The 12,131-nt window shown below is 34.3% G+C and overlaps 1 protein-coding gene across 10 annotated transcripts in view; it reads right to left on the bottom strand.

The window, feature by feature from the left end:
* The window catches only part of CCDC141 (coiled-coil domain containing 141), a 114,975-nt gene that overhangs the window by 12,170 nt on the left and 90,674 nt on the right, over nucleotides 1-12,131 (bottom strand). For 7 of the 10 annotated variants that reach the window (XM_075028339.1, XM_075028334.1, XM_075028336.1 and 4 more), the window contains 5 exons: nucleotides 10,642-10,825; nucleotides 9,240-9,349; nucleotides 6,556-6,663; nucleotides 5,833-5,916; nucleotides 1,293-2,179 (listed from right to left, as the gene is read on the bottom strand). In XM_075028339.1, coding sequence (XP_074884440.1) covers nucleotides 1,293-2,179; nucleotides 5,833-5,916; nucleotides 6,556-6,663; nucleotides 9,240-9,349; nucleotides 10,642-10,825 — 1,373 coding nt within the window. Of the gene's footprint in view, nucleotides 1-5; nucleotides 2,180-5,832; nucleotides 5,917-6,555; nucleotides 6,664-9,239; nucleotides 9,350-10,641; nucleotides 10,826-12,131 lie in introns of those variants that run through there. The other 3 variants (XR_012650462.1, XM_075028338.1, XM_075028343.1) reach the window with 3 other exon arrangements.

Here is a 12,131-nt window from a genome sequence, read left to right as displayed (position 1 = left end):
ACACAAACAGAGAAATATGTTTCCACATGCTTATCCAATAAAATGTCTACATCAATACAAAATAGAAGGTATTGGTGAATTTTTAATTACAAAACGCCCACTTTTTTTCTGTTTTCATAAATTTCTAATTTGCAAAATGCTTTCTGTTGAATGTTATTTTTAAAAGACCAAATATCAACAGTGTATATATTTTTGAGCTGAATTAATGCTTTCTTATGATAAAAATGAAGGTACTTCTTGTTTCACCAACAATATTTCTCAAAGTGTAGAATACCAGGATTTAAAACAAAGTAACTTTATTGATACCAACACAGTATATAGCACCAAGGTTGCAGTGTCCAGTATTTTTCTCAGTGCCATAAAAGAAAATTTAGCTTACTAAAAGCTTATAGTTTGCCTAATTCTTTACATGTGTAATAATAACCTTAACATTAAAATGTTTCCAGTAAGAGGCATATCTAATTTTAACACATTAAAAGAAAGGCTTCCATTGTGAATCAGTGGAGAAATGGCAAATGAGGTAAAATGTTAGGAAAATATGCCAACACATAGAGGATACCAAAATCTTGAAATCCTGCCCCTCTTTCAGTACCTATTCCCTTTGGCAGGGAATTTCTAAAAAGTCATCTTAAAAGATGTAATATAAGCATCATCTGTATTTCTCACAAATGCAGTATAAAGCAATCTAATTAGACATACAGCAATTCAGAAAGAGATAGAGAATGCACACAAATATATAATATAAAACTGGTTCTCTTAGTGTAGACACTAAAGTTTGGGGATTTTTAACCTGCAGCTTCTCTCCAGTTTTTGACAACTGACTCTCACACATATATAAATGTGTGTGTGTAGGTATATGTAGTCGCTATATAAATGTTTTAGCACGCACGCACGTGTATGTGTCCATTCATATATAGTGCCAAGATCCTGAGAAAATGCAGGTGAATTTACTTATGGTAAATCTAGAGTGCGCATTTGTTTTAAGAAATTATTGAACAAGTGGAATGTCATATTCCAGAATACAAAAACCACACGATGTATTTGCTTAAAAAACATTGGATGTGTTTGCGGTAGTTTGATGCTCTCATTATTCATAAAATTAAGTACAGAGAGATTATTTCAAGTAGGTCAATTGTCAAAAGCAATTTTGAAGGTAGGAATCATGCAGAAGTGTGGAGTAGAAAGGATACAAGCCATTTGTTCTAGTCTATAAATTAATTAATTTGGTTATAAGTGGTTCTAGGTGTCTTGCTAATAGGTATATTTACTACTTCTCATTATAAGCTACCCACCATGTCAGTGTAGGCTCTGGGAATCCCGTTACTTCTACTTCCAAAGTTACCGGAGAACCTTCCATGACGGTTTTGTTAGACAGAAGCTGGGAGAAGTTAGGCACCTGTCCAGTTAGGCTGGCCATGCTGTTCTTTTCTGATGAACTTTTAATCTCTTCTTGAGTGACCATCTGCCTCTGACAGCTTCTGGTGGCGTCTGATTGAAACACGAAACCTGAGAATGCATCAGGCAAAGCATGCAACCTGTCCTGGGTTTTAGTACAGTTATTCAAGTCATGCAATTGTTCTTGTGTTTCTGCCATGCTTTTATGAAGTTCAAGGTGTTGCAAATGTGTTTTGCACACTTCACTCATCATGCTATATAGCGGTTTGGCATTTATCGTGCAGGAAGCAGTGCTAGCTTCGGATATTCCTTGTAAGCTACCAGTCAAAGGAGATACTTCTCTGACTTTTGGACCAGAATCTGTTGAAGAGATACAAAACTTCTCAGACTGATCTGATGGGCTTTCCATTCTATTATTTGTAGCATCAGCATAAGCAGAATTTGTTAAGAGATCAGACACTTCCATCGCTTTTTTAATACTAGTGGTTTTCTGCATTTGCAAATTATAGGAACTGACATGCAGACTATGAGAGCTACAACAGCACTGCTCTTCTAGCTCTGTTTCAGAATGTAAGAGGTTGGATTCTGGTGTCTCAGAAAGTGGTGGCAAAGAGATATCATCAGGTGATATACACTCATATTCATCTCCAGAGGGTATTTCTTCTGCCAGGAATTCAGTCTGTAAACTATCTTCTTTGGCTGAAGATGACAGCTCTGTATCCTGTGAAACAAGATCCTCACCAGCTGGACAGATAAGTGGAATATCAGCCAATTTATTCCTCTCCTTAAATTAGGATAGGAAAGAAGAGAAGGAAAGAAAAAGACAGACAGAGAGAATGAGTTATCATTCTATGCATTCCCTTTTCACGTAGAAGCTAGCAACAATATTTGAAATATTTCTTCTAATTAAGCTTCAGGTATTCTGAGAAGCAGGAGAAAATACGTGGAAAAGGGTAATTCATCAGAAATTTTTGCAGCAGCTAACTGGAATTTCAAACTGTTTGGATAGATTCTAGCAGATATTATTATAATTATATATAAACATTTATAACAACCTCTTCCTATAAACAAAGGACAACCTGTGGATTTCCTGTAGGTGCTGTGTATAAGAGCATTTGCAAGGGGAAGGTGGAGGAGGGGGTGGCCTAATTACCTCTAAATGGGAAACAGTTACATAGCAATAAAAATATATTAACAGCCAAGTTAATGGACTTTGATTCTTTGAGAAAGAGAGTCACCAGTCATGTTCAAGAATTACAGAATTAAACCAATATCTTTAAGATATTTTCCAAGCATTTTATATTTCCCTCATTTTTTGCCAGCTGTTTCAAGATCTTGTTCAAACACAAACAGAAATCAATGTTAATATTATTTTTATATTATGTTGGATCCAGAATAAAAAAAAAAATCCTTCTCATCATGTTTCCAAAAAAAAATCGAATGTGGCACAAGTGCATTAATTTTAATTGCAAAGCACCAAAGACAGTATCTGATTTATTAATTACTTCTCTGCCTCTTGATTTTTATAGAAATGTGTAATCACATATTCAGGCCTATTTCATTTGTTCCAGGGCTCTCAACAAAGGTGTTCATAATGTTCTCATGCTATTCTCTCATTGTTGAGTTCTATACAAAAAATACGTAATCTACTAAGCATATTTCTACCACCTATAAACCGTTCACTCAGATCAATTGGGTGATACACTGGGTATCATTGGGTTCCGCACCAGATCTCTTTGGCAGTATCCCATACAAAAGTGCAGCGGCAGATTCTTTTCGGCTTTCTTTTTGCTATAGCTCTAAATATAGCCTAATAATCAGTGCACATAATTAACAAAATAAAAGTAAAAAGAAGTAATAGAACCTCATATGTGCCATGGTCCTGTATATGTGGTCGTTTTAATATAGATGTTTTTCCAAGTTAATATATTTGTTATTTCAAAGCCACGTGATTCATGCCAGATCCATGAATGAATGATGGGAAGAAAGCTGGGATTTTACTGCATTTATTTTACTAAATAATTCAATTCAGTTGTAAGAGGAAGTTGAAATTTGGGTATTAAATATGTTTTCCACAAGCATCCCCTGATGATCTCTGACCCCCAAAGTGTCTTTCAGTATGAATATACCATGGATATAAACATGATATATTATAAATTGCTTTCAAATTTGGTGAAATGTGACAATTTTTCCTCTTTCCAATTACTCAGAAAACAGTAAATACTGAGTTACTTCTTCCTTCTGCACATATTCTTTTTTTTTTATTGGGTTTTTAACTAATTGTAAACTATTCCTAAGAAATTGTTATTTTTAGGGCCCAATTCCAATACACTCATACAATATATTTTTCTAGGGTTTACAAATTTGACTGTCACCCAGCTCTTTTAACCTTATCAGCATTGTTCTTAGTTTTAAGCCTGACCAAATTTGCAAGTCTTTCTTAAATGAAGCTTTAATAGGCACTTCAGCAGCAAATTCTGGCTGGTTTGGTCTGACTTGGACTAACAAATTTAATAAACCAAATCTGATGGAATATTAAGAAGTTGAGAAATTCTTTAGAATGTTAAATTCTGAGCAGGTCTATTTAAAAAAAATAGGTCAAAATTTCTGAATAGCTAGTCTCTACTGTCTGAATGAAATCAATGGTCCAGATTTATTCTGTCTACTGAGGAGTCTACTCACATGTACACACAGTGGCATACATTTGGGTAACTACAGGAAGGCCACGACAATGTAGGAATCTTCCAGTGACTAATCTAGGATCTTAGTGCAGGGATGTGTTGTCAGTTTCATGGTCACCTCATCTGGATATCACAGAACTGAACTGAGTTGTTTCAGACATTGCTGGAAAATGACCCTGGGAAAAATGCTGGGGAAAAGAATGACAGGTGGGCAGTGAGCGAGCAAGCTGCCAGACAGGCTTTGGCAACGTGAGGACTTTCAACCCTGGTGTGCCACCTGGGATCAAAGAAGCATGAGGATGAATGTGCCATGAGAAGGTCTAGGCCACTTTTTAGAGGGTGAGATTTATTACTGAAGCAAATTAATACTGCAAAACTAGCTTGCAGAAGTATAGACAAAATTAGAGATTGTTGGCCCACTAGACAAGGGGCTGGGGATGGGCCAGGTCTTTCCTTGGAAAGGATGGAAATGGAAGACAGAAAAGCTCTAGTAAGAAGAATCCACTACTTCAAGTGAAGTATGGAGTGATGAAAAGGGTGGAGGCATCATAGTTGCCATACTTCACATCTGATATTTGCTGTTTCGCATACCCTTGACTTCTCCCCTTGGCAGCTGAGGCACAGTCCGACGAGGACTGACAAAGCTGTGGCCTAGCAAAATAGGAAATAGGGCTATGGACATCTTCTGGGTGAAGTGATTCTCCCGAGGGTGGCTCTTTGGAACAGTCACAAAATTTTGAGTGAAATCTGGGCTCCAAGTCAATCTTGAAACTCCCATTGACTTGGAAAGGAGATAACAAAATTAATTAGGCTTAATTTTGGCTTATCATCAGATCATAGGACTTTCTGTATTGAACTGAAGGGAATGTTAATATTAGTTGAATTTCTACAAAACATTGCAGTTTAAATGTCTTGCAGTATTGGTCTGTATTATCAGCTTGCAAAATGGAAATTTTAGAGCTCTAAATCAATTACCAATGTATCCTACCTTTCTAAAGACTGAAATATATTACCACCCACTCCAATTTACCACAATATTTCACATAATAAATTATTTACATTTACATCCAGGATCCCAAGGCTTCAAAATGTTCTTTAAGCTAATCTCATAAAACATAGGTCTGCTTTTGTATTGCCTGTATTTCTAAGACTACATTTATTCATTGACAGTTTGGAACCTTTCATATTAATTTACTGTATATCCATGAATAAAACATGCTTCTCTGCTAGGATTTTTATCACTCTAAATGCATATCCAGTTTTTCACTACCTAATTTCCTTTTGTGCATTGTCCTCAGCATGCAGTCCATAGTTTGGAACTTATTTATGCTCTCTGCTGCACAGAATTTTGGCAACTGAAATGTAACGTCAGTGTTTTGAGGTGAGGATGAAGGCAACTATTTGATGGTGAGTTCTGCTACTTATTTGACATATCATGTTGTAACAACAGTACAGTAGGGTATCTGTGACATGATGTCATACTGAACTGCTGACATCTGTAGTTGTGTTCCATCATGTTTTTGCTATGACTGCTTTCCTGTTATTCACACTGTGGCAAAACTGATGTGATTCTGTGCTTCTTTTGCATTGGATTTTTTCTAATACTGTAAATGAGAAGACAATCAAAGCCCACGAAGCTATAACAATATCCGTCACTTTTGAGAAGCAATGAATTAAGGAATAAAATTCCTTTGAGAGTACACAAAAATTCCTGTCGATTTAAAAAAAGATTTTAATCAACATGAACGGCAGATACCTGTTTAGTGTTGGTGGGAGACAAAGTATTGTTTCTCTTCTCCGTAATGTTTTCTGAATTTGTAAGCTGTTTACCTGATGCCATCTGAAAGAAAAATGTTTAAAACACACTTTTTTTCCTGATGAAGACCTTAATGATTCAACAAAGAATCATAATTTCCACTGTTACTTCATTCAAATTCTGAGCTATGAGGCTTCTCTCATAGCATGTTACTATAAATCAAATACTTTCATATCTTGTCTCTAGAGGTTATATGAATATTAGGGCTCTGGAAAATACTAACAGGAGTCTCCTTTATTACTTCCTATACTCCCTTAAGTCTTATTACAAAGGAGAGAGTGGAATGTGTTCTCCCTTGAGGAAAGAAGAATGGTCACAAAGAGGACATCTGCATTAAGAATATTGTGGCAATAGGCCCAAAGGGAAATTTGTAAAAGATTATGAAAATAATATTATTTTAGAAAATAAAAAGAAATACATAGGCAAGTAGAAAGATGGATAAAAAAATAAAATTCATCTGGAATAATATGTGGATTGGATAGAAGGCAAAGAGGTAACTAAAATAAAATTGAAAGATAAATGACCAAGACTACACTGATAACACCCATCTTAAGGGAAGCATCAAGACTGAAAAGCAAGAAACGTTCCAGCAATACATAAAGCCTTTTAAGAAACAGAGTTCTAGTTTAAAAAAAAATAAAATAAAAAAAAAATCTAACTAACCTGCTGCTTTTGTTCCTCTGGTTTGTCTTTAATATCAGCCTCATACGTTTCTTGACCATTTCTGTCTTCTTTTTGAACAGTAACCAAGTCTTCAGAAAACTCATCTTTCTGCCATGTGAAAAGAAAAGTAAACTTATACACAATAGAAGGTAGCAATTGTTAGCTACACGCTGACTTATTCTCTGTACAACCAAGTAGGGAAAAAAAAGTGAAATCTTATTTAAAACCTGTCATCAGTACAGATGTAAATTGCTTATGGCAAAAATATGTAGTAAAACCTGATTCATTCATTCCTGGACAAGGAAAGACAACATTTTTCAAAGCTGAGGGGATCTTTTCTGAGGCAAGGAAATTATAGGACACCAAAGACTGGAGATATCAAGTGGGTGGTCAAGAATCTGAGGAATATTAACCAATTTGTACCCAGCTTAAGTAAGGGAAAATAAAGGATTAAGAAAGTGACACTATTAGGAAAAAAAAGATAAACAACAAATCCAGAAAAAAGTCAGGATTTCAGGAAAACAGTTCTAGGGATGAAAGAAACATTTGTGAGTTCAACTTTATCTAAAAGGTGGAAAGGGGAGAATGTGTTCTAAGCATAAAACATAACCAGACAGAATTTGCATTTGTTCTTATTTTCCTCCCTCCTTCAACTTGCCATCTGGACAGTCCATAACCACTCTGAATGTAGTTAACTGTACTTTCAATCAGCTACTTTACCATTCTTTTTGGCCAATATTTATTTCTAGCTTAAGCCTCAACACTGCACGACTGGTTACAAAGTACTTACATAACAGAAATCTGGACAACCATACTGTATTTTATGAAGACATCATGAATCCTTTAAAATTTTCCTGGAAGAAATCTACAGATTTCAAAGAACATCACAGTGGCACAACGTAAGGAAAACCAAAAGTTTGACAGTTAGTGTTTTGTGTATTTCACATCTTCAGCTGTCCAGCCAAAAGTTACAGTCTTAGATAAGTTCTTATAAGAAAGTGCTGCATTATTAATTTTCCATTCTAGCATTAAACAAGTGAAAACTTCTGTGTGATCTGTTAAATCTATTTTTTTTCTGAAGAAATATTTAATTTTGAAAAATCCAGGAGTTGTTTTCTTCTGACATTCAACAGCAATGTAATATCAGGAAAGATTGCACAATACATTTCCCCTTAATTTGTTATGCTTTAAAAATGACAGGGAGTGAAACCGAATTCATAGTCATTGCATTCCATACTCATGGCACCTATTTGTGTAGATAATTTTCTGAATGATTTATTCTTCATAAGATACAGTCATCGACTATTGAGATATTGTGGGAATGTTTAGTAAGAATAGTCATTTTAAAATCTCAGAATACTACATATTATTAAAAAAAAGAACTACTTTCATTTGAAAAAAGTTGTGGAACTACTCTCTATTGCAGAAAACTAATCTTTTGTAAAATTTCTTTTGAATGACCTTTTTAAAAAAATAATCTAAATTAAAGGTTAAAGTAATCAGTAAATAGTTTATAAATGGTTCTGTGTGAAAAAAAGTGTTCTCCAAACAACTTTGTTAAAGAAAGATAATTTTACAATTAGCAAAATTAGTCAAAGTAAAATATTACAATTATTTTGAAATTCCACTTCTCCTGAAAAGATCCATATCATTTTGAGCTAGCAAAAAAATCAAAGGTTCAAGCCCTGTTCTGACAGAACCTGGGGCTACTGTCCTGCACACAATAGCATTTATGTAACACATGGATGGGGAAGGACAACTCTGAAAAACCTAATTGGCATTTATATTGAAGTTTCTTTATGGTCACAGTGCAATGCAAAGCCTAATGACTTTTGGAACTCATTTGTATTTTTAGCATCTCTTACTGCTTTTAAGTGTATTAGTGAATAATTGGAGTGTTCATCAGTTTTTATATTATAATTCCATCAAAGAAAAGTAGAAACAACATTCAACATCAACAAGGGCAGGATATTTAAGCATCTTAACTCTTCCAGCTTCACAGAAGAATTAACACATCAGCTATTGCTGCATGTGGGAGATTTTTGATGTATTACTTTGAGAGTGGAGAGTGGAGTAGGCAGTCTTTATTACAGAAATCTAGCCCTCTCAGCTGTCTTCCATAATTCCTCCTTATTTGATACATTATACTTAATTACACTTAGAGAAGCTTATAAGAATATGAAACTAAAAATGTTGTTCACTTTAATATTTACATTATAAGCCATGCTTTTCTAATTTAAATTACTTTGGTTCTAACATAATTTGGGTTTTGGGATGATTTTTCCAATAGGGACCCAAGCCAGGTTGTTAGGTATTTTATAGATCTAGCAGGTACCTATATTACAGTACACCTATATTACAGTACCAAGGGAAGAAGAAATGTGAAAAAAGTATTTATCTAGATACTCAAAGAAATTGTGCCATTTCCCCCTAAAGGTTACTTGAAAGTCGTAACAGTTCTGAAAAGTTGAGAAAAAGAAACCTAGGAGGAATATTTAGTGCACAAACAAGTAGCACTTCATTGATTCATTATGATCATTACCTAGGTTAATGAAAAAGTGAATAATTAAGAAATGTTTCATACTACATAGATGATCCTCAGTTAAAAGTACTGATTCAGACACTAAACCTGATAAATTGATGCAGATGCAATACATTCTCCAGATTAAAAAAAAAAAAAATACCTTAATCTCCTTCAGTTCCCTCAGAGATCTACACAACTCATCAACAGAATGAATGATTTCTTTGTACTTTAATATGGCTTTTTCAACATACTTCTTTCCTTCTTCGATACCTACAAAGGTAAAAACAACCACGAAAGTAAAACAGAATGCCTCAAACAGATGTATACAACCAATGTACTTTGTAACCCCAATATACTACAATAATTAAACATTTTTCTGTGTTTTGTTTTGCTGAAGGAGTTCTGTGATTCACAGCAATGTGCTTTCCTACCTCTTCCTAGCTTGAGATGGGCCCTCAAAGTCACTGCAGATCTTCTGCTAGGTGTCTCCTTAAACAAAGTTACTTCTATCTGGTTAGTGATACTGCTTTAAAGGATGCTGACCTTGTAAAATGTCTCCTAAACTAGTTGCCTTATTATACAGCTAGGAGGCACTTAGATCCCTGTTATAAGAAATACAAAACAAAGGCAGGATGAAGAAGCTTTTTCCCATGTAATGACTTAAACACAAAGCAGCTTCATTCTCCCAGTGTTTCTAATAAGCTGGTGTCAAGAATCCATTCTGTCAGCTCCTTTCCTACAGATCAGAATGTTGGAAATATTGAGAAGGTTTTTTTAAAAAAAAAAAAAAAAAAAAGACAGAGGAGAAAAAAAAGTGATCCATGCTCTCTAAATAGTCTTTTCAACACTAAATTAGAGGAATTTAAAAGCACAGCTTGACTCTGTTGAGTTTTTTTTCAAATTTACTACTTGAATTGATATGCTACACAATATCTTTGCACATTTAGATGGTCACCTTATCTTTGGATAAAGTAACTTCAACAAGTATATAAACATTACAAGTGGGAGGAAAAAAAAGCAAAACCTGAAGTTTGTTGACCTTCATTCTTTTTGGTCAACAATGTTCCAAATCAATATAGTTGCAAATACAGTATTTACATAACAATCTGTATTTTTTGCTAATAAAATGCTTAAGAAAGTTGGCAATCTAATACCAGTAGTTTTTCACAGTGTTAACGTAAAAAATTCACTCAGCACTGAGGTATATCAATCTAATATACTTTGACTTCAAAGGCTTGCCTGTTATGAGATAGCATAAGCCATGAAGTCTTAATTCTAAGCTCATAAATATTACAAGGACATTCACAGTTTGATTTCAAGGTGAACTCAGGCTGTATATGGAAAACCAAGTAACTACCAGACTGTTGAGTACTTTCATTTTTTTTATTTTTTAAATATTTGTTCTGAAATCCTTCACCTCTTCCAGTCAATACTTTAAAACAACATTTGTGTTTTAATCTTCAAGGGATTTTCTTCTTAAATGAACAAATCTAGGAATCTGCTTCCTCTGTCCTAAGTTATTGTACTTTTTCCCCATAGTACATTACCAGACAGCTCCTCACCATATAACTGTTTAGCGAGGTCTATAATCTGCTGAATTTTTTCTTCTTGTTGAGGCACTGTAGGCTCAATAAACTTATTGAATTGCTTGTAGAGAGTCTCTATTGCTTCTCTTGTTTTGCATTCTGCAGAATACTTGCCAACTCTAATGACTGTTGCACTCACATCTTCAAACCAAAATTGACACTAAGGGATAAAAAAGCTGCATTATAATGAATTATTATTAGGAGTTCAAGATTTTGTAGAATAGACTGGTCTATTCTTAGACTTTTCAGAATCAGTGGCATACAGTATGTCTTACATTTTCTGATTTTAATTTAACCTGAAAAACATTTGTTCATTACCAATGCTGCTTCGAATATTAATAGCTGTTAAAATTTCTTTAAACACTAGATCCACGCTCATCTTACAAAAGCATGGTGAGGTTATTAGTTAATGGTTCTGCAAATGTTTCTGAGTTCTGAGGTTTTATTTCTGAGCTCTTTCCACCTTGTATATCAAGTAATTTCCAAACTTCATATCATGACCACAGTTATACCTCTGTAAAGGCAGCAAGGTTGTTTAGATTTAGTCTACTAGCAAACAGTGGTTTTGGTCTCAGCAACCATTAAAGTTGCTAGAAATCTTTCTACTGACAAGAACGGGCTTCAGAACATACCCTTAATAAACATTTTTGGTTAACAATACTCAGAGGAGGATAGAATCTGGTGTTCACTCAGTATCATCAGTTTTGCATCATTACAGCAAGCAGCTAATAATCACCTTTTTTAATTGCTATTAAAGTCAGTATTTGAGACTCTGCCTATTCACTGAAAGAAAACTGCTGAGTAGAAGGCAATACTTTACACTGAGTAAAAAAAAAGCAATCTTAAATTTTAGCTATAGGAAATAATTTTTTTCCCCTCAAAATAAGGGGGGAGTTGAAAACTGTAAATACACAACAAATCATAACAAATTGCTTTGCTGATGGTTTATGAAATGCCACATTGATCAAATCACTGGACACTGAAAACATCTTTTAAACAAAACTTTAGTATTGTGATCCACCATTAAGGGAATTTATTTGTCATGCATTTAGATCACTTTGGAGATATGAACAGTGTTATTTCTAAAAATAAACAACGATGACAGGAATGTGCTTGCCTCACAGCACATGTACCAACACAATATGGCAAGAGGGAAAATACTGTTACAAATTTTTTTTTCTTTTTAAAAAAGGCAATGCATGAGGCAGTCCTCAGACACATTAAAATAAAGTTACAGAAGTTTCCAAAAAGACTTAGACTGCAGTTCAGAATAAAAATATACATATACTTAACAATTAAGTCTATTAAAAAAAATTATACGCTGCTTTTAAGGAACTGAATATTTTACATTTCAGTTTCCAGGATTACATACCACATAGACAGCTCTTCCTGACAACTAACAAATTAGGTATTGTGATAACATGGCTCTTGTGGTTTGACAGCTATCAAAGAGGGCCTTGTGGTGC

Source organism: Buteo buteo, chromosome 5 (genome assembly GCF_964188355.1).
Source record: "Buteo buteo chromosome 5, bButBut1.hap1.1, whole genome shotgun sequence".
Taxonomy (NCBI): domain Eukaryota; kingdom Metazoa; phylum Chordata; class Aves; order Accipitriformes; family Accipitridae; genus Buteo; species Buteo buteo.
Note: the sequence above shows the minus strand (reverse complement) of the source record. Positions and strands in the feature narration are given on the sequence as shown.